The sequence below is a fragment of the Salvia splendens genome, chromosome 8, assembly GCF_004379255.2.
Source record: "Salvia splendens isolate huo1 chromosome 8, SspV2, whole genome shotgun sequence".
NCBI classification, from domain to species: domain Eukaryota; kingdom Viridiplantae; phylum Streptophyta; class Magnoliopsida; order Lamiales; family Lamiaceae; genus Salvia; species Salvia splendens.
The window spans coordinates 10377232-10405152 of NC_056039.1; the positions used below are offsets into that span (position 1 = coordinate 10377232).

Below are 27921 nucleotides of genomic sequence, written 5' to 3' on the forward strand. Positions count from 1 at the left end.
CGGTCTGGTACAGCTTCCTTCTCCTGGGCTACCTCAGCCTCGGCCTCGCCTCCTGCCGGCCTCGCCTCCGCCTCCTGATCGGCCTCCTCCTCCGGATGCCCGGCCCGCTCGACTTCGGCCTCCGGCTCCAGCGGCTCGGCCTCACCCTCTCCGTTGTAAGTCGAAGCGGGTGAAACGGGTCCCACGGAGGCAAAGATAGCCTCCAGGTTCTCGTCCCGATCAGCTCGACAACTCCGGACTCGGTCTGCCGAAAGCAGGACCGAGGATGAAGCGAGCTCCTCAAGGAGCGGCAGATTCTGAAGCCGAGCAGCTATCTCTCGGCTGTACAGAGGCAACACGACGTCGGGCCCCTGCTCGCCCTTATCGGCAATTAGCCTTACCAGACTACCGACAAAGGCCGAGAACTGGCTGCTCAAAAAGAGTCTCTCCGTGTAGGCACGGAGACCCTCTCCTTGGGCAACCACGGCGGCAGCATCCCTCCGTTTCGTCTGCTCTCGCTGGATGACGAGCTGGTTTTTGGCAAACTGAGCTTCATCCTGGGCCGAAATCCTAGCAGCCCTGGCTTTCTCAAAGTTTGCCTCAGCCTGCTCGGCCCGGTGACAAGCAGCCGCCAATTTCCTCTGCATCTCGGCATAGTCGTTGGACGCTTTGGAGAGTTCGACGGCGACGAGCTTGGAGAGCATATCATTCCTCTGAAAATGGATAAGGAAAAAAGTTAACAGAGGGCACCAAAAATACAAGACAGAAGCCAAGCCAAGGAATCAAGAAAACAATTCACCTCGGCGAAGTCCGTGGGCCATAAAAATGGCTCACAGATATGCTCCGAAGGAGGCGCCAAGACCACGTCTTTCTCTGGCGCCCTTGGGGGCTTCTGGGTCTTCCCCTTCTTGCTTGCCGAAGTCGACTCCGGCTTCTTTGGACCCGAAGAGGTCTTTTGCCTCTTCGGATTCTTCTCGGCATCAAGCGCCGAGCTGGTAGCCTTCTCTCTCTCCGGCTCCACAAGCTCGGAGGACTTTCTAATAGCCTTATTCAACATGAACACTGCCAAAAAGCAAGAAAGCAAAGTCAGATTTTCTTCGTTAAAGCAGTAGAGCATAAAGATAAAGAGAAATCCTCACCCTCGGCCTCTTCGTCCGAAGACGAGATGTCGAACACGACGTCGCCCTTGACGAGCTCAGACTCCGTGTATTGTTTCCTAACTATGGGAATCTTGTTGAGCTCGCCATCGAGCTCGTCCAACGGTTCAGGCCGAGGGTGACGGATAACGGACTCCGGCCCTCTCCAGAGAAAACTAGGAGCCGCGGTCCTATCATAGTAGAAGAAGCGATTTTGCCACTTCGGTCACTTCGTTTTACAAAAGGCCCTAAAGGGCTGTAAAGGGATCAAGTAAAACCAAGACCCCTTCCTCTTAAATTGAAAGAATTTAAGGATCGCCTTCAAAGACAAATCCCTTCCTAACCTACGGAGTTCGGCAGCGAAGGCCGACAAGTGCCTCCAAGAGTTCGGAGTCACCTGGCCTAAAGGAAGCTGAAAAAAATCTAGTAAATCTATAAAGGCAGAAGGGAGGGGGAAACGAAGCCCGCATTCTAAGCAGGCCTCGTACACGGTGACGTAACCCTCCGGCGGGGAGTCAGCCCTGTGATCACCGTCAGGTACCACCGCCTTCCCCCCAGGAAAAGAGTATTTTTCGTAAAGGGATATCACAGTATCCTTACTCAAGATACTGTGAAAATACTCTACGGTCTTCTCCCCGGATTCTTTCCGGCTAGAAGACCCCCTACCCCCTTTCCTAACGCTACCCGACTCCGAAGAAGAAGAAGAAGACATTTTTCTTACTTTTTGAAGGTGAAGGTAGTCTGAAGAAATTTTTGAAAGCGGAAGGAAATTTTTCACGCAGAAGATAGAGAGTGCAGAAGAAGCCAATAGCAAAGGTGTTCAAATGATGAAGAAAGACGGTATTTATCAGATTTGGAAAAGATTTCAAATCATCGCACCGTTTCATATCCCACCTTTTCAGGATTCAACGGCCGGATTTTACTGTCGCATTTAATGCCGCATTTAATGCAGTCACGCGCAGGGCACGTCCCCTGACTTCAGCCTCCCCCGTACCCTTTTCCAGAATGCCGAAGTGACTCGCTTCGCCGAAGTGAATCACTTCGCTTTTCGGGGGGGGGTAGTGATGGGGTACGTACTAAACAAGCCCAATAGCAGTGACAGCTCGGCCAGCCCAAGAGTTCAGTTCGGCATTACCAAAGAGTTCGGCCTCAGCCTACAGCTCGGTAAAAGCCAACCAATCAAGCTCTGCTCTCAGGTCGGCATCAAGCTCTACTCTCAGATCGGCAACCAAAGCAGTTCGGTCTCGGTATTCGGCCGAACAAGGAGTTAGTGGACCCATACAGGATGTCCAACACACCCACTACCACGTGATGTCAGTTCAGGCCACGATCGTAGGCCATGACCTACGCTTCACCCACGATCTTAGGCCATAACCTACACGACATCCACGACTTAGGGTGGTGATGCAAGCCATGATCTGAGTTCATTATATAAATAGAACTTAGATCTGATAGAAGAGGTTAGAAGCTCTCTAGAGATAAAACACCATATAGCAAATAGCAAGTTTGTATTTGTAAGCTGTAGAAAACAGATCAAGCAATACAATCTTGCCCTCCCTTTTTCCCGTGGACGTAGATTTACTTCAGTAAATCGAACCACGTAAATTCTTTGTGTCTGTATTTTCATTCTCTACCAGCATTTGCTAACATCAAAAATTCGCGGATCCATCAATTGCAAAAATGGATTTAGAGATGACATAAACATAATTATCTCAAATGATCCACCGGGGTGTAATTTATGCACTCCATTTAATTGATTATAACTTAATTTTATTAGATTGAAAATAACGACCTTTAATTAATATGAATATTATATTGAGTAATTAATTGTATCCATAAAGAACTTTAATTAATAAATACTACTACTAATATATTGACAAAGAGGAATGTAAAGCACGCAACTTGCTTTATTTTGATCCAAGAACTTATAATACTAGTTAGTATAAATCGTTCATAGTGATCCAAGAACTAGAATAGTATAAATTATTCATAGTCTACGTATGTATGACTCAATTTGCACTACCATGAATTTAATATACTATATTCTACGATGATGTGATTGGAGTTCGAATAAAACCAACTATAATCCATAATTGTTTTTATCTTTCATCGAATCATTATGTCTTCTTTTCTTTCTATTCTTCAATGTAAATCGATAGACAAATTAATTTCGAACGACTATAAAACCTAATTTGCCTAACATACCCGTTGTAATAATTTGTTTTTAATGATTACAAATTAATAAAGATACTAAAAAGGAAGCGGAAAACACAATACACCTCCTTTGGTACATAAATTGGTGATAAGATACTAAGGATTTGATAAATTTGACTCTGATATCAATTGAATTAGAAAAGTTAAAAATGATTTCCAATCACCAATTAGTTCATTAGTTCATGTATATGGTGAAATAAGAAAAACATTTGCATTCGTTCAATTATATAATGAGAGACTATAACATTAAAAACGATTTAAGACATTTGTTTAAAAGAATTAATATATGGTGGTAGATAATGATGAAGGTGAACTTTTCTATAGAAAACAAATAAAAACAATAGGATAAATTCGAAACTCCCAAGTGATTACTTTTCAGTTACGACTTTGTTTCACTTTATAAATCCTATCAATCTTAATGCATGCTTATAATTTAATGTGATTCATGAAGTTTGAACTTTTACTATTATAATCCAAAAACACCATTTCAACAAATTTTATCTACGATCTGTTTAATTCGTACTTGTGTATGGTGCTGATTGATTCTTGCTCATTTGTACAATCCAAAAGAAAAATAATGTTTGTTACATGAAGTTTGGACTTTTATCAATGTTATCATTTCAACAATATAAATTTATCTAGTAGCTTGCAAATTAATACATACGGCACATTTATGACACTAATAAAATAATCCAACTGACTCTGAATCTATGTACGTGCAGTCTGATTAAATGTTTATCAATTCTTATACTATGAAAATAACAAAAGATTCATCAACGAAATTGATAAAATTTTAATAGTAATTGCTATACAAAATAGGCATATTGGAAAGAAAATAAAAGTTGAATGGAGTACATATGTTCATACGAAATTTTGTTTGATACCCATTTTGATACACACTTATAATTTCTTAACCTTTTGTAAAACTAATTTTCACATTATAAAAAAAACATTATTATTACAAATATCTAGTTGAAAGTTGCCATATAACCAAGAGATGTCCATAAAACCGAAAATGATGCAAACATTATAGTACTTCTTCCGTACCATATAGAGTCATATTTGGCGTGAGCATAAGTTTTAAGAAATATAAATAATAATGAGTTTGAAAAAATTAATGGAATATGAGACTCACTTTTATATTATTTTTATTTATAAATAAATGTGAGTGAAGTGAGTCTGTCTCATAAGACCTACTTAATATTTATAATAAAAATGAAATATGACATTTATTGTAAGACAAATTGAAATAACAAAATGTGATTCTGATGGTATTTTAGGTTATGGAATCATCCAACTCTAGATATGATGGCAATTAAAAGAAAAGCTAATAATAGTAGTGGAGTAGTAAAAATCGGGGCAACTAAAAGTAAAAGCAACAATCTACTTCACCTGCTGAGTTAATAATAATAGTAGTAGTATGACTTAATTGAAGACGGGCCCACTGAGTATGAAAAGTTGGAGTGCAAAAAACGGCCCTCTCTCAATTTCAAACACTCCCACCACTTAATCAATTCAAATTCCAAATCTCCACCTTTTTTACTTTTTTTTTTTAATTTTATTTTCGTATATTGATGTTTGAAAATTCAAAACCTTCAGCCTCCTCTACGTTACTTGACGGCTTGACGCCGTTGAGAATCACAGAAAGTAATTCGATTTTATTCAAACAATTTAAGCCGCCTTTTTGTAGTATTAACAATAAAAAATTGAAATTAATACGAAAAGCACACAAATGTTAGAGCATCCACTACGCGTCCCGCGTTCCGTCCCGTAGGGACTGTTTCGCCGCGGGACGCGTTGCAACATTCGTCCCGTCCCGAGCCCGTCTCCAGCCCGTCCCGTAGCCCGTAGCCGCGAGACAAGGGACGCGCCGTCCCGACACGCGCCCGGACGACGTGTCGCCCGCCCAATGCATGAGTGACGCCCACTCGCTGGCCCGCGAGTGGGCGTCGTCACGGATGACGCAATAATTATTTTTTTTTAAATTCGAATTTTAATAAATTTTTTTCAAACGACAATGTTACCGTTAAATTTTTATTTTTATTTTTTTGATTTATTTACTCTATAAATAATCCTATTTCATACTCATTTCACACACAAACACCTATTTCTCTCAAATCCTCTCTATAAACCACTCCAATTTCATCTTAAATCAACTCAAACAAATGGATCCTTTTGAGCAAATGCGTCAACTAATACCTCCACATCGGAGACACCAATGGGCGCATGTGCTTGCTCAAATTCTGCAAAGGCGTCCGAGCAGCCTTTACCGACGAATTTCTCCGGAGGGCAAGCACGACCGATTGTCAGTTCCTCCTCGACCTGCACGAACAAGTGCACGGATTCCCCGGGATGCTTGGCAGTGTCGATTGCATGCACTGGCAATGGAAGAATTGCCCGGTGGCTTGGAGGGGGTCCTACACGAGCGGCCACAAAGGCACCCACCCAACCGTTGTACTCGAGGCCGTTGCCGACTACTGGCTTTGGATCTGGCACGCGTACTTCGGGGTCACTGGCTCGAACAACGACATAAACGTGCTCCACCAGTCCGACCTCTTTACCGAAGTTTTGGATGGTAAAGCGCCGGCCATCAACTTCGTCGCCAACAACCGGCTGTATAAAATGGGGTACTATATCGCCAACGGCATCTACCCGAAGTGGCCGACCTTCGTGAAGACGTGCAGCAGGCATGCGAACCCAAAACAGGCTCTTTTTGCGCAGAAGCAGGAGGCTGCTCGCAAGGATGTGGAGAGGACGTTCGGGGTTCTCCAAGCACGCTTCAACATCATCAAAGCCCCGGCTCGTTCGTGGTTCATGGAGAGCATGGTCGACATCATGTATACATGCATAATCTTGCACAACATGATTGTCCAAGACGAAGGACCCGAGGCGGGAAATTGGTTCGACCCCGAATCCCCCGGAAGCTCAACCGCAAGTAGTCCGCCGCGAAGTGGAGCGCATCCGTCAATACAAGAACAGTTGTCTATTCGGGCAAGGACACGCGACTCTAGCGCCCACACCCAACTCCAAGAGGATCTAATTGAGCACATTTGGGAAAACTTTGGCGGAGAAAATTAAATTATGTCATTTTTATTTTTTTAGGATTTTAATTATGTCTTTTTTCTAATTTTTTGAATTTTAATGTTGTTTTAATTTTAATGATGTTTGTTTTTTAATAAAGTGTGTTTGTTTTAATTGAATTGGGTTGGAAAAAAATAAAAAATGAAATTGAATGAATAGTAATTTAAGGGACGGAATAAGGGACGGAGCGTTGCAGGTTCCATCCCTTAGTTAAAGGATGGGGGAATAAAGTACAATGAAGCCATTAAATAGTAGTTTAAGGGACGGTGGGGGGACAACGTAGTGGATGCTCTTAGTATTTCTTTGTTTGCTGTTGAACTAACAAAAGGTTAGATTATGTAGCACCAATTCAGTTGTATGTTAGTATTAACGGCTTACTTTATTTTTGGTAGAACTTAAAACAATGCAATTAATGCAATATAGGAGTATTAATTTAAGAACTATTTATGGACAGCATTTATATAGCGGCAGAATTTCCCACCGGAAATTCAGGTGTTTTGCATTCTATTGGTATAAATTAGGAATAATGCTATGCGGCCACATTATGGCCAACCATAAATTAAGTAAATAACAAAAAAAATTGATTTTTTTTCAAATTTTTGGTTTAATACTATTTGATTTTACTTTTATATCATCTTCATTATATGTTGCTCAACATGTTAGTGTTGTTCTTTCGTAGTTTTTGCTCAACTTATTACTACTGTCATTTCTTGATTGTTGCTCAACGTATACAGTAATTCGTGATATTAATGTGTTTTACGTAATGGAATTCAAAGATAAGTATCAACTCACAAGTCCATTCACACACATATAAGTTTATATCGGTAATTTTAATTTTTTTATACATGTAAATGGACTAAATTAACTTTTTATGGCCGGCCACATTATGGCCATTTAGCATCACTCATAAATTAGTATACTTATGTAGCACTAATTAATATATGTCAATTTCATATTTATATTTCGCATTTTTTAAATTTCTCCCCACCTCCAATCTATTGGTGGAAGGATTTCGTCACATCAATTGAGGCTTGAGCTATCAATCATTTGCCATGAACTTCTTTATATTTTGTGATTTTAATTATTTTCTGAATTAAACATTGATAGAGCTTTTTTTTTCTTTCTAATTCTGAGTATTAGGGAGAGAATAAAACAATAACAAGGCACTTATTGAAAATTGAGTAATTAAGTACCACCACTATATTCCTGTCTTTTGCAAAAAAAGAAATATTCCCAAAAGTAAAATTATGGAGTACTAAAAGAGACAAAATAATCAAGCAAATAAAACAAATCAGCGGTTACGAGACTTGAGTGAATTCGGAAAAACAAATAAACTACTACTAACAAATTTAAATAAAAATGAAATTAAAAATAACAGAAAAATACTGATAAAAGGGAAAAAGAAATGGGCAAGGTTGAATTGAAGAGAGAGACCGCACAAAACCTCCGTTTGGTTCAGAAAGAGAGAGAGAGCAGTGGGTTCGGAGAGAGAGAGAGAGAGAGAGAGCAGCGAGTTGCGCTCACGTTTGCTCGTCGCAGGCTGTGGTAGCGTTTGAGGCCTTGTTTTGTCACCCAATTTATTTGAAGATCTTGTCGCTCAGATCGGGAGCAGAAGGGAGGAGGAAACAAAATCCCATTTGTGAGGAATCTCTTTCGTTTCTAAACAAATATTAGCTCTATTTGTTTGAGAATCATTTGTCTTCAAATGTTTGGTTCGATCTGCATGTTGTTTGTTAGTAATCTGGTGTTTCTGGCTGCTGCTTATTCCTCAGCTGCTTTCTTTTTTTAGGATTTAAGTTTTTCTATTTTATCTTTCACTAAGCTGTGTCCGTGAAATTTGTGTTAAGATTTAGGTATTTTTAGCTTTCTACCACATATATGCAATTTCTTTTCTTTTCATTTATATTTTTTTATAGCTGAGGCTTTATTTCTTTTCAAAAAAACTAATAACGTGTGGATAATAGTTGAGGCTGGGATTCGGGCAGCGATGATTTCTCGAGTGATAGATGAGGGTAGTATTAACTGTGACGTTTGAATTTCATGGCAATTTAGCTTTTGAACTGATTGTTTTCGCCGATAAGGTTACGATGTGTGATTAATTTTCTGTTTCAGTTTCCAGATGCCTTTTCATTATTAGTAGTATATTTTATTTGATGGTTTCGTGCTTCCAACTGATCCTCTTATCCACATTTTCAGTAATTCACTGAGAATCTCGTATGCCTCCCTTAATACATCTCATTTTTCTCGTTTTTTTTTTTGTTATAGCCTTTTCATGTTTTGCTGAAAAAGGCAAATCATGTTTAATTTTAAAATTTTAGGTCTTAAAACAGAACTTTTGAACAACTACTCTTTAAACTTAAGGGCAGTATTTCAGCCTCAATATTAGACCGGTTCTGCAAAACAGTATTCTTTACTGTATAGTGTTTAAAAGTTTGTCGATGTTTAACGTTGAAAATATTTCCACTGAACGAATTAATACAAGTAGTTGAAGGGAGATTCAAAAATGATTAGAACTGTTTCATTTCCTTTAAATCTCTGCGATGAAAAGAACTTGATGCCCTTTCTTACATTTTTACTATTGATTATAACTCTGAAGCTATAATTTGTTTCAACTTGAGCTACCACTAGCATAAAAACACTTATCCTGTATCAACAATTCTCTCTGAAACTATATGCTTTTCCTCGCTTTTCAGCTTAAGCCATGCTTGCTTGAGAGTCTATGTTGACCATCATTAGTTTGAACGGGATGGAGCACATTGCAGTTCTTTCCATTCCTTCCCTTTTGTTTTCTTTTCTGATACATCTCAAGTGAGATGTTGAAGTGCATACCTAAATTATACTTATTATAGTAAGATAAGAAAATGTTTTAATAGCATTGTTAAGCAATTTCCTAACCAACTATGGTTGTTCAATTTATTTTCCTTGTGCATATTCCTTTCTAAATCTAAAGAGTTCTTTTTTCTTGGAGGGGTTTTCGGGCTTCAGCCTGTCAGTCATCTTATTCAGTTGTGATAGAAAAGTATCTGTAGAAAAACAGGTATTTGGCTGACACCTTGTCTTTATTTTAATGCAGGCAGATGGGGAGAGATGTTGTAGGTCTTCGTATTGATAAAAAGTCCAACATGGTCAATGATAAATCAAATGGCACCATCCGTGTTGCTCCAAAAGCTGTACAAGAGAAATCTGGAAAAAATGATAATGAGATGAATGACAATGACACGAATGCTAGAGTTCCGGATGACTACGATAAGAAACAAGATGTGCTATGGTTGAAAAGCAACAATCACCAACCTGAGGAGAAGATTATCAATGCTGAGGCTCAGAAGTCTCCTGAAAAAAAGTCAAACTCGCCAGCAAAACCTGCATCGGGGTCTACTGTTAATGGGATAACTGATGCAGATCCATTAGAGCCCCTAACTCCTAGTTTAGAGGATGATAGACAAAACGCGCATGTAAACCATTCTAATGGGTCTGAAAGCAATGATTCTGGCACAGAAAATTTGCCCAAGTCTCGTGATTCACCTTCTCCTGGATCAGCAAAGAAATTGCAGGTGAGTCATTTCCTCTAAGCATCGTGTCAGTTTGTATCTCTTCCCAGTCCTTTCTTTGGACTTTGCCATATACATTGTATTTTATAAACTCCATCCACGTCATTTTGCTATGGAAGATGTCTATAGTAAATCAAGTGAGTCAAGATTTTTGGCATTGTAATTGACATGCTACTCATTTTGATATGGCTTATAGTCTGTAGCAAGTATAACTGATTGGGCCGTGTTAGATATATGCTGTGTAAGTACAATATTGATAGTGTAGACACAACTTTGTTGCTGATGATGGCTGTTCCTGTTCCAGCCAATCGCACATTTGTCTTCAAAGAAGCTGCAGGCGCCTCATTGCAAAAATTATAACGATGAAGAAGATAATTGGTCCTTGGCTTCCTCGTATCCTCTAGCTGCGTCTTTCTTTGTGCATTATCTCTTTTGCACTTCCCCACCCCCACTTTATTTTCCTTGCTGCCCCCCTTCCAGTTTAGTAGTAGTACATCTGCTGTGCTCTTGGTCTCTTGTTTGTATGTTACTTCCTTAGTATTTGTAGTACTGCAACTTCTGTACGGATGAGAGTCACAGTTCCAGTTGCTCCAAGATTCAATTGTGGAAACCGTTTAGAGAGGCGTAAGGAGGTACGTTTCATGCAGAATGAAGTCCAATCGCAGTGTTTTCAAATTCTTCACACTCTTATCATTTCTCCTGATCTTTCTTTCTTAGTTCTACACTAAGTTGGAAGAGAAGCACAAAGCCTTGGAGAAAGAAAAACATGACTACGAAGCTAGAACCAAGGTATTGCCTTGCTTGGTTTTCATAATTACCACCTCTTGCAACTTACCGATTTTGTCTGACCTCTATATTCCTTCTCTCCTTCCTTCTTATTTGGGATTATTTCAAAATTTATATCTTAACCTACATCTCAATATGCAGGAAGAAGAACAAGCAGCAATAAAGCAGCTTAGGAGGAACATGATGTACAAAGCAAATCCTGTCCCTAGTTTCTACCGCGAAGGTCCTCCACCAAAAGTCGAGCTAAAAAAGGTTTACGTTTTCCTATTATATGCAGCTTGTTCTACATAACCTGACTGATTCAAATGCATTCGAAGTAGAATATATTATGCCATGGTAAATCATTTATTTTCTTGCATGTTAGTATCATTGTGTACTAAATTGGTTTATATACAGCTGCCTGTCACCCGTGCCAAATCACCAAATCTAACCAGGAGAAAGAGCTGTGGTGATGCAGTCAAATCGATTCCTGAGGAAAAGGTATCTTGTGGACGAGCATCTCGTCACAGTGTAGGTGTCTATAGAGAAGGCCGAGCTTCTCCTCTTCTGAAAAAGGCCTCACCTATAACCCCTAAAAGTAAGGATCAAACTAATGAGTGGAAGTTAAATGGATCTAACAAAGCCAAGATTCCCACGAAACAATCTAAAGAGAAGAGCGAAAATTCTCGAGCAAAAGAGCAGGGGAATGCAGATATTGCAGTTCAATCTTGAAGTTTTACTGGTAGTTGTAGTTTTACCTTCGCCTGGAAAATTCTCTCGAGTTTCCATATGATTGTGCAAGGCAACTTTGTTACCTGCAGTGACTTGCCAAAGGTGATGTCTGAATCCCGAGTTGTATATTTTGTGTAATTTATAGCGTCGTATGCTCTTACAAACAACACATTTTGCTTATTATCTGTATAACTTGTGGTTTTGCTCTAGGGTTATTATGTCTTGCTTGAGTTAGTATGCTATGTAGAATCAGAATGTATTTGAAGTTTTGAACTAATTTAAATTTCTGCTGGATGACATTTGTGTTGCAACAGAGCTTTTGATTAGTTGGACTTATAGCCGTAAAAGAAAATATTGGTCACCAAGGTATATCGTCTTATTTGTGTTGTCCACAATTAAAGCGTAGCAAACGATTACCATTCCTCGCTGATGGTTTGACATCCGACTTCTCACATACTCCTAACTAATATTACGTTCGTCCTTGAAAAGTATTAACTATTTTTTAATCTGTCCTGAATTTTTTAATTTTGAAATAATTAAACAACACATCACTCACCCGTATATATCATATTATTTATAATTTATACCACTAACGCTACACTATTAACGATGGAAAGTTTACTCTCTACTAACACTATTTACATTACCTTTATCTCTGTTACTTTACCAATCATGCATTAAAACTTGTGTCAAACTAAATGTTCACATTTTTCAGGGATTGAGGGAGTAGTATTATGGAAAACAAGAAATTACAAACTATCTTGACATGAATGACACCAGAGAGATGGCCTATAACAACTTCTACTATATCTCCTACTACACACCAACATAATAAGTGATGGTTGAATCTATCATTTATATTTGTGTATAATAAGAGATGTTATAGACATAGTTGATCCGATAAATGTTGTAAAAACCTTCTTTTAACTCTCTCATCAATGATGGATTTTAAAAAATAAATAAATAATAAAGTTGGCCTCACAAAGTCACAAGCTCGTCGACCAGGTGGAGAACACAGACACAATTTTATTGGCGCCTGTTTATTTTTTGTAATATCCATTTGACCTTTAATTAGTAGTACTAGTATTTTTCATATCTCTATCTAATTAAGTGTACTGATTTGCTATACGTATAACCTAATTTAACCGCTACCTTCACCTGCCTTCCTTGTTAACGCAAAAGAAGAAAAGCCATTGAAATTATCCTCTTCACAGTAGGCAATGACCTTACTATATCGCTCCATCACTCTCACTCCTTTCCCCTCTTTCCTCTCTCCAAAATCCACCTCCCCGAGGACCCTAATCTACTGCAACAATGATGATAAAAGCAAAGTGCCGCGGAGAAAGCCCATGAATAGCCCAAGAAGGAAACCTTCTTATGGCGCTTCCAGGCGTTCTGTTCTCAAGAAGAGCTTCACTCAGGAACAGGTCGACTTCACGGTTCCGATTTCGACCGACCCGGTGGTTGGAATTATTGGCGGTGGTATGTCTGGCCTTCTCTGTGCTCTCTATCTCCAGAAGAGAGGCATTGAGTCCACTGTTTTTGACACGGTTCGTTGCTAATTCTCCTTGAATTTGCAATTGTTTTTTTTTGCCTTCTCATTTTTAGGGTTAGGAATTTTCTCAATTTCGATTTGGGGATGGAATGCCGTTATAATGTGTAGTCATGAAATCAAGTTGCTGCTGCGGTTGGTTTTTGCATGTCGAAATTTGATTGCTTTCTGCAGGGAACTTATGTGCATAACATGCTGGAACCTTTTTTTACCTTGTTGCATTGCTTTCGACATGTTCCATAGATCACATAAGAATTCATTTCTAAACATAGTCATTTTAAGATGCATTTGATAAACCAGTAGGAATATCTTTATCTCAACTGAGGAAGCAACTCTATGCTCTTATCGTTATAATATCATATGTCTTGACAAGTTGGCCTAAATTGCATCCAGTTCACCGACGGCAATGGTAGCGAAGTGACACAATGGGTTCGAGTTTTTTTTCCGGCTATTTGGCATGAAAATTAACATTACCTTCATATTGTAAACTCGCTATGCGCTACGCATGGACATGTTTCATTGTATCCATGTTTTTCAAGAGAACATTCTATGACCTATATAGATAGTATATGAGACACAACAAAAACACCAAATTAGTTCTTTGCTGTCATGCTAATCCCCATTGTCTTGACTCTTGAATTACCAAAGTGTAATAAAAAGAATTCATGATAATTGCAATAAAAAGAATTCATGATAATTGCATACATGTTAAGCAGCCATCTTCAGAATTAGAGTTCAAAATCAGGGTTAAAAATCCTAGCCAATAACTTTTCTTAAAGTATACTTTGTGCATGATGTAATAAAAATTTTCATGTACTTTTTCTTATTATGCTTATCATCATCAGGGAATTCATGGGTTAGGAGGAAGAATGGGAACCAGAATTGTTGGTCCTGAAGCCTTAACATTTGATCACGCTGCCCAGTTCTTCACAGTCAGTGATCCTAACTTTGCTGAAATGGTTGACCTGTGGTCTAAGAATGGTCTTGTCCGACAATGGGATGGTGCAATTGGAGAGCTTCAGTCTGGTGGGAATTTCAATCCACTTCCTCCTTCACCTCCAAGATATATTGGTGTTAATGGGATGCGACCTCTTGCTGAATCTATAATTTCTGAGGTGCTTCTTCTTCTGGGTTTACATATCCTGCCAATAAAACTGCCTGTGCATCTGCTGTGTCGGCCTAAATGTTAGTAATACCGTGTCCAGAAACTAATTACACTTGTCCTTTCCTTTTGTACATGTTAATCTTTTCGAAATATTATTTTATTGCTATCCTTTGGTCATTTGCATGATTTGGACTAATTATCATCATGGAACTTAGATTATCGTACTGAGAATACTGTTCTATTTCACCTTTAGATTGATAAGGAAGATCCTTATGATTTTCCAATTCCATTCAGGGGTTTTGATTGTCTGATTTTTCATTCTCTTGAATAACTACATCTTTTTTTTGTTAAATCTTAGAACAGCTATTTAAAAAGATTCTAGAAGTTGCCTGGAATAGTAGTAACATGATTTACATGGTCTTTTGTACGTACTAAAGCCGTCACCTGATATTATTCTGTTGACTGTTCTATTAAAAATGTGCAACATTATCACTGCTTTGAGCTTCTTCTATGTCATCCTTTGCTAATAAATACTAAAGGAGTAAAGGTCTGTTAACCTTTTAGTTTTTCCTATCATGTAATGTAATGTTTATCATTTTTATTCATAACTGGTTTACCTTTACGAAAATGAATGTTGCAGACATCTATGATGAATGTGGTGCGTCCTTGCTGGGTTAGTAAACTGGAGCCTTATAATGGAAAATGGTACTTGAGTGAAAATGGGAAGCCTTGCGGACACTTTGATGTAATTGTAATTGCACATAATGGTGAGTATGTTAGACTATTTAATTATTTCATGTATTACCTGTGACACTTTGATTTAGGGTTTAGGGTTTGTGGAAGCCATTTGTTTAAAAAGTGATCCACTTTTCTATGCATATGAGCTTTAACCCCCTGACCTCAGTAAAATCAAATGGGTGCCCGTTCTTTTCTTTGCCCAGTATGTAGGAGTACCTTGGATACTTAATGCCAGTGCGATGCTTGATCAGTTGTATAGTATACTTCATTACTTGTTTTTGGTGTTTGTATCTTACTGTATATGTAACCAGGAAAATGTGCAAATCGATTGCTTGCTTCATCTGGGTTACCACTAATTGCTAGGCAAATGAAGGTACTTTAATACTGACCTCAAATGGATTTTTCATTTTCTTCGTTTTGCTAACACCCCATTGTGTACAGAGACTTGATTTGAGTTCTATATGGGCCCTTCTGGCAGCATTTGAGGATCCTCTTCCTGTCCCTTCCACTGCATCAGGGATCCCTCTTGAAGGAGCCTTTGTTGAAGGAATTGATTCTCTCTCATGGATGGCAAACAATACAACTAAACTTTTTGGCTCCCAAACTAGTAGGCCTCACTGTTGGACCTTTTTCAGCACAGCAGCTTTCGGAAAGCAGAATAAAGTTCCTCAGGTTAGCTAATAACTACAGGTGTCCTGCTTGACTGTTGCCAAAATGAATATATTTTTCTGAACATCAAGTTTTCTAATTGAGTGTGTAATAGCAGACTTATTTAAGTCAAAACGAAATTAACAACAAAGTCCAAGTTGAAAGTTTTTGAGGCTTTATTATGTACAAGCTTATGACAGCACTGTGCCATAGATCAGTTGTCTGACTTCTTGTGTGGAAAACCTATCCTTGTGAAGTATCTGAATAATGAATTTTATTTAGAAGCAAACCATAATATGAATGTCATCATGATGACTTCAACCTCAAATTGTTGAGGTAACTGTTGAATTTGAAATGCAAAATTTATGAAATGGGCACCTGTTGTCCAATTGACTATCCCCTTCACTATGGTTAATATTTGTAAAGCCATTCAGTAGAAGAAGATCGATGGATACTAGGTTTCATGGAAAGTTAGTCTGACTCCATACAGTAGTAATGCACTGTAGTGGAGCTATGAAACCAATCATACTAAGTTTTTACTTAGAAGTCAATATCGATATGCATTATATTGAGCTGAAAATTAGTTCAGATGTATTAAGCTAAATAAACTTTCTAAAATGATACATTTTCTCATCAGGAAAGTATTCCTTCTAGTACAGCTGAAAAGGTTAAGAAAGCCATGCTTGAAGGTGTTGAGCTTGCCATAGGACTACCCGAAAACTCACTTAAAAGTCCTTTCTATAGCCGACTGCAATTATGGTATGTGATAATACATCTACTCATGTATATGCATTTAAGTCCATGGATCTTTGCTTGAGTCTCATGCCATTTTCCATCACTTCAATACATTCACCGAGTGTAAAGGAACCTGAGATTGTAGAAGTAGTTTCTATCTATCGTTGCTGGTTAGAGTAGCTTGAATCAATTGTTTGTAAATTAACAGGGGTGCAGCGCTTCCCACGAATTCACCGGGCATCCCCTGCATCTTTGATCCTCGTGGAAGAGCAGGCATATGTGGTGATTGGCTATTGGGGTCAAGCTTAGAAGCTGCAGCGTTAAGTGGCATGGCTCTTGCTAATCATGCAAGTCTTTTACTTCTTCCTCTGTTTCTCTTCATGAGTTTCTGGCTTTCTGCACACATAGTTTAGCATAATACCCTAAATTTTTGCTCTACACTTCGAAAATCATGACTTTAGTTTCAGTTATTTTTTCATCATTTGTTATTGAAGATTCATACTTTGCTTTTTTAACCACGTGAACATGGTTTTCTAGTTTATTTATGTGGAGTACAATATATAAATCAGTACTACTTAAACTTGACACTCAAGGGATGGCTAATTATCTTAGGTGGGACCGTGGGAAAATGTATAAATTTGATATGTTTCCTTTGCTTATTTCATTCGTTTATAGCATTATGCTGGGTGTTTTCTTAGTGTTTCACGTTTATTGTATGTAATATTTCATATATTGCTCCAACTCAATTACAGTTTCAACGCAGATTGCTGACTACTGCCAAAGTGGTGGAACAAGCCCAGATGAGTTTGCTTTAGGTTTGAACGACGAATTTCAACCTCTCAAAGGACATGATATAGGGCAGTTTCCTGGATTGGGTTCTGAGAAACAAATAAACAAGGCCAATGATTTGCAACTTACAACATAAAAAACCTGCATCTACCAACAAAGAACATTTGGAAATATACTTGAGTAAGTATTTTGTTTATCTATGGATGCTTGTAGTTAATAATCAAGTCAATTAATCAAATCATTCTTTCCAATTCCACATGGACAGAAGTGGTTTGCAACAGTGACATCAGAGGACCATCTCCCCTCCCAAGGATACGTGTTCCTCATGTTTACAAGGTGAGCTGTTTTCTTTACTTGAGATAGTACATTCTTTAAAGGATTAATCACATTGTGTCTCCAACACTGAAGCGTTTTCCAAACAATTTTCTCCAATTTACGTTTCCTTTTCAAAACCCCCCAACTTTGCTGCAATCTTTTCCCACTTGACATAAACTAGCGACAGAATGATGAGAGCTCGCCAAATGCATAAGTCTATGATAGTTTAATTTTGGTGATTTATTTTTTGATTAGTATGTTTTGTGGCCCAACTGTCAATTGTTTTCTCAAATATCCCCAGCAAAGGGGACATAAAAAGCAAGCTTTTCCCAAAGCTTAGAGTTGTTTAGAAAGGGAACACTTGAAAGTTGGGAACACAACATTAATTTATAATATACCTAAGAATATGGTGAGCTAACAACACTCATTGTTCCGTCGTTGATTTATGTAAAGAGGGACATAAATCAAACTTTTTGCAAATTGGCATCGCAAAACATGATAATCCTTCTTGATATAATGTATTGCAATAATTAGGAGGTCATCATCCTGGTGCTTTTGCAACCACAGGCAGAGAAATATATTCCGACTGTTATTTTGTGTCTTGAAAGAGTAATTACATAAATTTGTGCAGACATTGATTGAGGGCAGGTTGAAAGAGAGCGGTATATGAAGTGGACTAGGGAAATACTGATGGTGTGTATGGGAAATCTTGTAAATGAGATTATATATACCATTATCATTGTTGATGGTTTGTTTTTATGTGTGAATTTTCATATCTCTGTAATTTTGGTCTGGTTTAATACTTTAGTCTCCATAGGATGCCAAGTAAAATTTGTGGCAGGAATGAGTCCCCAACTGGATGGTATTCTTTGTCCTAGAGTTTGGTGTACCACCATTTCATTACTTTCCCTATTTAATTCTGTCTTACTTAAAGGAATAGTAATTGAACTGAATAAATTATTGGATAAATTGAATAATCGACCAGTTTAACATATCGTTAATTTTGAGGGAACCCTTAAAAAAAACTACTCCTGTTCACTTGTTAAGAGCTTCAACTAATAGATCGGAAGTTTAGCCATCATGTGATAGATAGGCTATTATTGATCTGATTCTCTTAATGTTAATTTATAAATCACACAAGTTTTTTTATTAAAAAAAGACAAGTGGCAAAAAGTTCCTGAACTATGGTGATAAATTTAACATTAAAAAAAACAATTATATCAGCTTTGACATTATTCTCAATTTTTTCAAGAAAATTATTAAGAAAATTATCATGTGAACTTCTAGTGGGACAGTATATATACGCGCAAAGTGGTTTGGTAGATGAGCAAACACACAGAAAATTTTGGTGCATCGATCTTGATCGCCTTTCAATGAGAATGCGTGACCGCAAACCCGCCCCAGATTGCTCTGTTTCTTCATCATCGTCTTCATCGATCACCGCCGCGCATTCCTTTGCTTCTTCCCAAGGTTCCTCCAACTCTTGTCAATCTCATCCGCCTCCCATGGCGGTATTACCGCGCTGCCGCGGTCTCGATTTGCTCGTCAAAGCGATCCACCAAGTAGATGCTGGATCGGTTGTCGGCGTGCCTTACATCCAGCGCCGCGTCTCCATCAGGAGGAGGAGGAGGACCGGTAGGATTGAATTCGACGCCTTCGTCTTCGGCAGGAAAGGGAGCGGGATTAAGAAGACAGTTAGCAGCAATAAGAAGGCGGCCAAGAGGAAGATGAGATCTGATGAAATAGGCTTGTGAGTTTTATGGATTGTCAGAAGATCTCAGTTTTCTGATTAAATAGGCGCAATTCAATCTCTCTCTGGATCTCCTTTTTTGTTCTTCAGAAATCATTTTTGGGGGATAAGTTTAGTCAGATCTTATTCGCGTAGGTACTAATTACTCCATATGATTATAATTTTTTTAATACTAATCTATACAGGATTTTGGGCCTCTATATTGGATTATGTTCCTGATTTTATTCAGCTTATATGATGCTCTTGGATCTCTGTTTTCATATTGGAATCCAGAGTTTGTTGTTTGCCATCTGTTTTAGCAGTTTGATTCATAGTTGGAGTTCTGGTTGAAAGAAGTTTTACTTCGCTATGAATTGCTCAGATGGTGTATGAAACATCAAAATGAAATTATTTTGGTCCAAATTCTGACTGCTATGCTATGCACATCTTGTTAACTTTGATTTCTGAGGTTATAATCATACTCAGAAATTACTGTCATGCAGCTTTGGCAGTTAATTAAGAGTAGTAAATTTTCCTGTTCATGTAATGTTTTTACCTTCTTATTTTTTTTCACCCGGAGAGATATTGCAGTCCCAAATGTTTTTTTTTCGTTTCTTATTGGTAACATGTTGATCACCAGCAGAAAAGTCTGTTTGCAATTGTTACACCATTTCTAATTATTTACACCAAACTCAAATTCATTTTTGAGTATATGTCACACCAAAAATTAATTTTACTTTAACCATTTACGCTAAATTCAAATTTTATACCAATTTTTTAAATGTTCCTTAAATTTTTAGGAGTAAAATTTGGTATTTCTCAATAGAAAAACCTAAAAATGAGAATGGGTTTGGATTTGGTGAATAGTTTGAGAATTAAAACTTATTTTTGGTGTATGGAATTGGTCGGAGATGGTCCTAGCAAACAAATATCTTTGTTTATATGATCTTACGCAAGTTTTAATCCGTATTTTTTAGTTTATACTACTCCTATCCTACCTATTATTATTTTTATCTAGATTTATCATTGTGTAGCGACAAATAAGCCTAAAAATCAGTTGAGATTCCACAGCTCTTCCACGTACCGGTGTTTAGCTCCTTGGATGAAGCATAGATTTGGAGTCGAAATTAGATGTACAAGATGTTAGTTGTGATCTATATATATCTTACAAGATGGAACAGTCGGATTAACAATTTCAGAATATTGGATGAGGAGGACAAAACTATCGACAAATACAGTATAACACTGGGTCAGGGTTGTAGTGCACACAAACAAAAGCATTTTTATTAAACGAGATTCAGCATGTATAAAAGCTACTTTCACCTACACCGTCACCATCTACATAGTATTTTGCAGTACAAATATCAGCATTTTCATTATCTTCGACTCTTTCAAATATCAGCATAGTTTATAGGTTTCTGATTCCCCTGTAAAGAGAGTAGTCATCTATTTATCCAAAAGATGTTCTTTTATTCCCATAAATGGTTTTGACTCAATTTATTTAATAGTACTATTTTAAGTTTTGTTGATTAACAGTGAATGAGTAAAGAGCAATAATTTATGAGATTTTCCTTTTTGCTTTACAGTTGAGAGAGTAAATGGCCGGAGCGTTCCTCCCGTCGGCGGAGTTGACGGCAAGCGGCCGCCCCGTGTTAAAACCCGGTGAAATAGAGTGCTCTCTTCTCTCCACCGTTGACCTCCTCTCGGAAGACACGCCCTCCTTCCCTCAGCTCAAGTCTGGCGTCGTCATCCTCACCACTCACCGCCTCCTCTGGATCCCTCCCGAAAACATCTCCTACGCCAACACTTGTTGCTTCATCCCTCTCTCCTCCCTCCAAAACATACTCTCCGCCAAGAAATCGATCAAATCCATGTTCCAAAGCCCCAGGATTCGCTTCCAGGTCGCCGCCACTCCGCAGGGGGTCGTGGCCGAGAACGGCGCCTCTAGGTCATTGGTTATAACCTTGGTTGTGAGAGGGAAGACCGATCCGGATTCGTTTTTGGGGAAATTTTGGGATGCTTGGAGAGCGAGGGCGTGGGTGGCCACCGGGTCGGGTTTGGGGGATGGGGAAGGGTCAAGCTCTGGGTCGGGCTCGCTGGCGGTGCGAATGCCGGTGGTTGGGCTCGCGGGGATACTGAGGAAGGAGCAGGAGATGTGGGAGAGTACTGATAAGAGCTTGCAGGATGCTTTTCAGGATTTGAATGCTCTCATGGTCTGTAAGTGGGCTTATGCAAATCTTCTGTTTGATGTTTGAGATAACCATATGTTTTATTGGTTAAATAGTTGCAACATATTTCACATTTATTGCCGTTTGAAGTTTGGGTTTAATTAATGATGATGAAGTTGGTTGATCCCTTTATAATAATATCAGCACTAATCCAAAATTTTGTTTGTTTTTTTAAGAAACATAACGTTAGTGATAACTTGGTTAACAGTATTGTCCCAATTAAGTGCACATGGGAAATGATATCTCCAACAACCTCATTGTTCGATAAGTGAGTTATGTTAATTCCATTATCATGTGATATTAGTTAGAAACCAATTTTGCATATGAATAGCACAAAAACATTGTCTTGGCAGTATATGTTTGTTAAGTTTGTTAACATCTAGTCTTTGAAGATAGTTGACTTGTGGAAGCTACTGAAGATATTAGTCTCAAGGGCCAATTTTTATGGAGTCTGGATGTATAACCAGACCAATTAGATGGTCTAAAAGAGTGTTATCTTCTTCTGACAATATAATGATCCACTTTTGTTCCCTTATAAAGTGTTCTGTGGCTATGTTGAAAGAAAATTGAGCGAAATGAACAACATGGAATGTTGTGGATAAGGATATGAGAAACATGGTTCTTTCATAGATGATGATCCACTTTTCTTGCCTTACAGAATTTTTCGTGTCTATGTTTAAAACAGAGCAAGGCACAAGAGATGGTGACGCTAGCTGAGAAAATGAGATCAAAGCTTCTCTCAGGGTCAAATAATCAAGCTAGTGGGGCTGAGGATGAGGAGATGGGTACTAAGGAGATGCAAGATTGGCTGTTGAGTGTTGGTATTGTATCTCCTGTTACAAAGGAGTCAGCTGGTGCTTTGTATCATCAACAACTTTCTCGTCAGGTGTGTTCTGCAGTTAGTTCTTTTCTAAATCCTTACTCTGCATCGTGGAAGAAGGCAATTGAGATTATTTAGGATTGTGATAGGAAAAAGTGGTAAATAATTTATTACCTTATTTTTTGTTATTTTCACAAAGAACCATTTATAGTACCTTTTCATCCTGTTGTAGAGTTATACTGGCAATAAAGTTAAAAACTGCCCTCACATTCTATTTGTGTTTGACCGTCTGAGTTGAAATTGTTGATCAATGCTTGTCATACCACATGCGAAAGATCCAATTAAATTTATCAAAAGCTATTAGTGTTTGAATATTTTTTTGGCATAGCTTTGTATTTTGTTTAAGCTCTTTCTGCACTTTAGGCTTCTCTTTCATTTAATGGTTTTTTTTCCATGTGACTTTTTTTTATATCTGATGATGCCACCCGTACCGATTGTCTACTGGTATCATGACAATATATTTTATTTGTTCTTATTCTCTTGTTGCATGATTTCAGATGATCTTGACACTTAATGTTTACAGCTAAGTGTGGGATATCTGTTTGGTATCTGTATTTGGTTTTTGTTTTTTCTGTAATTATTTACATGTCAGCTGTGCATGGTCAACCTCAATCAGTCAAGGAAAATGATTGATGTAAAGATAAGCTGGATAGAGTTTCTTCTTAGCTGTTTTTTTCTTGGGTCATAAAAATGTCTTTTGTTTAATTTAATACAATGGTGCCGGTGGTGGCACCTGTGTTCTGCAGCTGTGTAACTTTACCCATATGTGGCATTGTAGCTCCTGGTCACTAAGGATATTCTCTTGTTAGTTGGCAGATTTCATCAAGATACCATTAGAGAGAGCTGGAGGAATGATTAATCTGATAGATGTCTATTGCCTGTTCAACCGAGCCCGTGGCACAGGTGATACTTAGTTTTCTTATTGTCTTCACGGCTGTTAATAATTTATTTTGAAGCTTATTACTGAGATACAATTTTTCTGCATGTCTTTTGCTGAATCTATAATATGGCTTGCATTTTGTATTTTCACAGAGTTGATATCTCCTGATGATCTACTGCGAGCATGCTCTCTCTGGGAAAAGTTTGATGTGTGCGTGTCTTTTAGTTTTGAAGTTTGACCCATTCTTTTGCAACAACGAAAGATAATTAATAGCCGTGTTATATAAAATCAGTGCTCTAAGCCTCCTGTGGACATTGTTTGTCTCTGCTAATTGATGATTCCATATCTTATCTTGTCTGAACAGGCCAGTTATGCTTCGTAAATTTGACAGTGGCGTCATGGTGATCCAGAGTAAAAGTCACAGTGATGAAGAGGTAATTTCCCTTTCAGACGTTTGATTATGGATATGATTTCTTTTCAGTTTTTCATCCTATCATCTCATATGACTAGTTATAGTTTCTTTGCACTTCATGATGGCGAAGTTTATTTCTCATCCCTTATATATTTGGGGACATATCTGGTTATTGAGTGAAAATAGTTGAATGAGGCATGCCTTGTTGAATAAATGGAAGCGAATATATTTTGATGCCCTCACTTACTATCCTTATTACTTACATAGAACAGAAAAAGATGCAAAATGAAAAAGTATATTGATTAATGAACTGCTATTATTCGAGAACTTCTCATTAGTTTGATATTGCTCGCTTTGGGACAAGCCCGCACAGATTTGAATTTTGGTCACTCACCAAAGGCCTCAAACTAATTGGCGTTTGGAAGCACTGATAAAGATTTGTTTTTGTTTCCAATTTCTCTTGATAACCGATGTGAAATGAGTTTCCACCCAATAGTTTTTGGTCTTCTTTGGAACTATAAAAATCGTGCTAATTTTTTGGAGTAAACATTAGATCCTATAGAGATAGTTGTGTTGTCTGAAATTTCATGTGTTTAAACCTTTTGAGATAATCATAAATTGCTTCCATTTTTCTATTGAAGAAACCTCGATCATCAATTTGGATCAACCTACTTGATGACTAATTAGATCAAAGTTATGTAGAAATTAGAATCATAAGAAAAGTACGGAATGTGGAATATGAGGCAAAAAAAACTGTTCTAACTAACAGATGCACTAAAAATGGTTGTTGCTGTAATGTCAAGGGTTAAAGAAGTTGCTTTTGTTCAAAAAAAGTATACCATTTGCTTTCTGTTATTTATCATAAAATAGGATTAGCATAAATAGCTTAGTGATATCAACATTGTTTGTCTCTGAATGGGATTTAATTACTCAATTGTGCTTGATTTTGTAATTACTATTCTTACCTTTTTTCATGCCCAGATATTTGCCAGGATTACGTCATTGGTTATGAAGCCAGAGGCCTTAACAAATGGGATTAGTGCTGGTGATGCTTCAAGGACTCTCGGGGTTGCTCCAGCTGTGGCTAAGGAATATCTTCTTGCTGCTGAAGTAAAAGGCATGATATTGATTATTGTTTTCAGAGGCTTAATACTGGTCTGGTTGCTGTCTGACCAGCTTTCCAAATGCAGGATTGCTTTGTAGAGATGTCAGTCCTGATGGGTTTCGCTTTTACATCAATTTGTTTCCGGAACTTAATCAAGAAGATATACATATGTAAGTTGAAAATGTGAAGTCACTTATCTTTTATGCTTTTTGCTTATGTTCAATACTCCCTCCGACCACTATCAATAGTTTTGGTAGTAGACGGCTCATGTTTTAATGCAAAATTTGTAAAATAAGAGAGAGAGAGAGAGAGAGAGAGAGAGAGATTGAAGTATTGTTAATGAAGAATTAGCCCCACCTCATTAGAGAGAACCTTACCAAAAAAGTGACTAATTTTTATGGATGACCCAGAATGGAAAAACATGACTATTGGTTGTGGAAAAAGCGAGTATTTGCAGAATGACATTCATTTTCTATTTTGTTAGATAGTATTACTATGAGCCATCCCAAGAGTAGAACTATCACAGCCCATTTTTCGAGTGGGTTTTGCGTATATCGTAATCACTGCTCGAGATTAGATTTGTTTAACAAAGAAGTCTCTTTAATCTCTTATTGCACTGACATCTATGTCGTTTAACACTTGCCGATATAACATGCCCTTCATAAGCCCATGCCTTCTAGCTTTTTGTGATTGAAATGTTTATGTGCGGTTTGTTTTCTGGACATACGAAAAGATGTATAGATGCCTTAAAGCAATATACCAAACCATTGGGAGTTGGGACAATGCACTCAAGAATTATGGAGACTTGGGCTTTTCTATGAGAAATATGGCTTTACTTTTAGTTGCAGGACACTCTGCAAACACCATCTATCAAAACAACATAAGATTCAATTTATAGGCTTGTATATGCCAAGCACTATCATGAGCAAGAAGATCGGGACATAAACCTCAAACGAAACCAACTCCACCATCCCTCCTTCACAGTATACTTTGACTTAGTGGATGGAACTACTCCATAATTAGTAAAGCAACTACACATTGATCAGCATTCTTTGGAAACATAATTCACGTGATAGTGATTTCGTTAAATTTGAATCTGTGTGCATACCTTAAATTTTAAATGGTAGTACTACTTAACTTCATGAATGTGGCTTTTGATATACGGTCTATGGGCTTGTTTGACAGCACTTACCCCTTTTCTTTTCTATTTCATAATCTATATATGCTTCAACATTTTCACAATTTTTACCATCAAATGTTTTGATGTTCAAACTCTTGTTTTCAATCTTTTCAGTGTGCAGTTGCCCTCCAGTAGTCCCTATTTATTTTATAAAAGTAATCCCCAAATTAATTGTTCTCCTTTTCAACTCCTGCCGCAGGGTTAAAGATCACAGTAGATATAGCACATGGATGGACAAGGGCAGTTTTATCCAGGTCAAGCATCACTCATGCAGTGTACAATATTTTTGCACTAGTCTCTTCTGAGAGGGATATGCGGAATCTTGATACCATGTCTCCAATGAAATTCTATTGCAGGTAACATTGTCCTCCCGTTAGAGGGTAGCAAAGCATGTCCAGCGAAGCAGTTGATGAAATGGTGCTGTTGATCTCCCCTTCGTCAAGAGAAACAAACTTGACAGCATGATAGTGGAAGTGCAATCGAATGTTCTGAGACCCCCAAACCCTGAAATATTGAATAAATCACATTTGTCTGTATCTGATTCTAGTTTAACTGATATGAAAGGTAAAGTGGAGGAGGGTGCTTTGATGATCCTTAAATGTATGAAACTCTTTCATTTTCACTCGGTAGATTTTCTGAGTTTCATGATTCTTTTTCTCTGATTTTGGTTGCTATCCATCAAGAACTAAAAATGGGGTGAAAATTGTTTCACAACATGGGGTCTATTATTTGCAGGATGTGATAATTTGACAGACTATACTTATTTTTATTCATGATACTAGTATATAACAATATTATTTGAAAAATCTGCTCAATGTGTTTTTGGCCATTTGCTTGTAAATATCAGTTTCCCCGCTGTCATATGTATTGGAAACAAACTTACGATTATATCTTTACTTAGAGCATCTCCAATAGCACTGGACGTCAAATAGCCATCAAATAGCCTTCACACTGCCACATCATCAGCACTACAATTCTCCTGCCACATCAGCTTGCCACATCAACTGGACATCAAATATCCCTCACATAGCCTTCACACTACCTATCCACATCACTAATAACAATTATATAATTTAATTTACACTCGTATCAACATACGGAATTTAATTTACGAGACAAATACGGGAAATTCGAATAATACTATTAAAATTTAGAAAGTACATTAATTTTTAAAAAAAAGTACAATAATTTAAAAAAAGTACAAAAATTAAAAAGTACAATTAAAAAAGTACAATATTTCTATATGGAAACATAAAACATTCAAGGATGTCTCTATAAAAGAGAGACAACCTAGAATGATTTTTGTCCCACATCGAATGTGAAACATAAAACATTCAAAGATGTCTCTATAAAAGAGAGACAACCTAGAATGATTTTTGTCCCACATCGAATGTGAAACATAAAACATTCAAGGATGTCTCTATAAAAGAGAGACTACCTAGAGTGGTTTTTGTCCCACATCGAATGTGGAACATAAAACATTCAAGGATGTCTCTATAAAATAGAGACTACCTAGAGTGGTTTTTGTCCCACATCGAATGTGGAACATAAAACATTCAAGGATGTCTCTATAAAAGAGAGACAACCTAGAATGGTTTCATAATTCGCAAGCCCATTAAATATATATGGGCTATTACGAATTTCTTGTATAAATTTATTTGTAAAAATTGTTTTTAAATATTAAAAACAATTTTTATAAATAAATAGTATTTTAAATTTTTTTTTAAATTCGAATTTTTAAAATTCGAATTAAAAAAAAAATTTAAATCCGACGCCGGTTTGGCGCCGATCCGGGACGCACAATGGCGCCCGTGAGGATCGGCGTTGGAACCGGCGTCAGCGCGGGAATCGGCATGGCGACGCCGATTTTGACGCCGATTTCGCCGACGCCGGTTCCAATGGTTTGGCATCAAACCGGCGTCGGCGAAAAATCGGCGTCGCGGTGGTGATGCCGGTTATTGGAGATGCTCTTACACATGCAGAATGCTTTCATTGACATGTTCTCGAGAATTTTTCAGCAGCAAATGATTAGTGAAAATATGCAAAAATGCTCTAACGTTATATCATACGGTAACAATTAAGCAACAAAAATTTGGTAGTGTAGCAAAAATATTCTAAGGGGATGTTCAGTTTGCAAGATTATATCCCGAACTAAATTTGTAATGTGTTT

General features: G+C 37.7%; 3 protein-coding genes across 7 annotated transcripts; all 3 read left to right on the top strand.

Moving 5' to 3' along the window:
* Positions 1-7815: 7815 nt before the first annotated feature.
* Positions 7816-11754, top strand: LOC121743477 (protein WVD2-like 2). Its single transcript, XM_042136780.1, has 7 exons — positions 7816-8049; positions 9484-9961; positions 10263-10351; positions 10506-10590; positions 10676-10747; positions 10886-10996; positions 11141-11754. Exons 2-7 carry the CDS (start codon positions 9488-9490, stop codon positions 11453-11455), a joined length of 1146 nt encoding a protein of 381 aa, XP_041992714.1. The 5' UTR covers positions 7816-8049; positions 9484-9487; the 3' UTR covers positions 11456-11754.
* Positions 11755-12599: 845 nt separating this feature from the next.
* On the top strand, positions 12600-19218 carry LOC121744154 (renalase-like). Of its 4 annotated transcripts, none has more exons than XR_006038500.1 (10): positions 12600-13005; positions 13853-14122; positions 14753-14879; positions 15162-15223; positions 15292-15522; positions 16136-16257; positions 16442-16580; positions 16997-17202; positions 17288-17358; positions 18625-19218. XR_006038500.1 is itself a non-coding variant. In XM_042137601.1 (9 exons), the coding sequence occupies exons 1-8, from the start codon at positions 12676-12678 to the stop codon at positions 17156-17158; spliced, it is 1443 nt and encodes a 480-aa protein (XP_041993535.1). In that variant the 5' UTR covers positions 12600-12675; the 3' UTR covers positions 17159-17202; positions 17288-18104. The 4 variants fall into 4 exon arrangements, 1 of the variants encoding a protein (XP_041993535.1); XR_006038499.1 differs by lacking the exon at positions 18625-19218 and adding an exon at positions 17872-18104; XR_006038498.1 differs by lacking the exon at positions 18625-19218 and adding an exon at positions 17969-18104.
* A 1171-nt stretch (positions 19219-20389) lies between these two features.
* LOC121744155 (vacuolar protein sorting-associated protein 36-like) lies at positions 20390-26399 on the top strand. 2 transcript variants are annotated; one of them, XM_042137602.1, is made up of 10 exons: positions 20390-20550; positions 20653-21279; positions 21980-22180; positions 22984-23077; positions 23207-23264; positions 23419-23488; positions 24448-24583; positions 24657-24741; positions 25951-26005; positions 26108-26399. In XM_042137602.1, exons 2-10 carry the CDS (start codon positions 20665-20667, stop codon positions 26126-26128), a joined length of 1335 nt encoding a protein of 444 aa, XP_041993536.1. In that variant the 5' UTR covers positions 20390-20550; positions 20653-20664; the 3' UTR covers positions 26129-26399. The 2 variants fall into 2 exon arrangements, with proteins under 2 accessions (XP_041993536.1, XP_041993537.1); XM_042137603.1 differs by lacking the exon at positions 20390-20550 and having other exon boundaries at positions 20583-21279.
* The last annotated feature ends 1522 nt before the right edge of the window (positions 26400-27921 follow it).

What these genes read in the sequence shown, in the direction of transcription:
- LOC121744155 (XM_042137602.1), top strand. Translation starts at nt 20,665, where the DNA reads ATGGCCGGAGCGTTCCTCCCGTCGGCGGAGTTGACGGCAAGCGGCCGC. An exon ending in CTCTGGGAAAAGTTTGATGT is followed by an intron (nt 23,265 to 23,418) that starts GTGCGTGTCTTT and finishes TTGTCTGAACAG; the next exon opens with GCCAGTTATGCTTCGTAAAT. An exon ending in AAAGTCACAGTGATGAAGAG is followed by an intron (nt 23,489 to 24,447) that starts GTAATTTCCCTT and finishes TTTCATGCCCAG; the next exon opens with ATATTTGCCAGGATTACGTC.
- LOC121743477 (XM_042136780.1), top strand. Translation starts at nt 9,488, where the DNA reads ATGGGGAGAGATGTTGTAGGTCTTCGTATTGATAAAAAGTCCAACATG. An exon ending in GATCAGCAAAGAAATTGCAG is followed by an intron (nt 9,962 to 10,262) that starts GTGAGTCATTTC and finishes TTCCTGTTCCAG; the next exon opens with CCAATCGCACATTTGTCTTC. An exon ending in GTTTAGAGAGGCGTAAGGAG is followed by an intron (nt 10,591 to 10,675) that starts GTACGTTTCATG and finishes TTTCTTTCTTAG; the next exon opens with TTCTACACTAAGTTGGAAGA.
- LOC121744154 (XM_042137601.1), top strand. Translation starts at nt 12,676, where the DNA reads ATGACCTTACTATATCGCTCCATCACTCTCACTCCTTTCCCCTCTTTC. An exon ending in CTGAATCTATAATTTCTGAG is followed by an intron (nt 14,123 to 14,752) that starts GTGCTTCTTCTT and finishes TGAATGTTGCAG; the next exon opens with ACATCTATGATGAATGTGGT. An exon ending in GCATGGCTCTTGCTAATCAT is followed by an intron (nt 16,581 to 16,996) that starts GCAAGTCTTTTA and finishes GTTTCAACGCAG; the next exon opens with ATTGCTGACTACTGCCAAAG.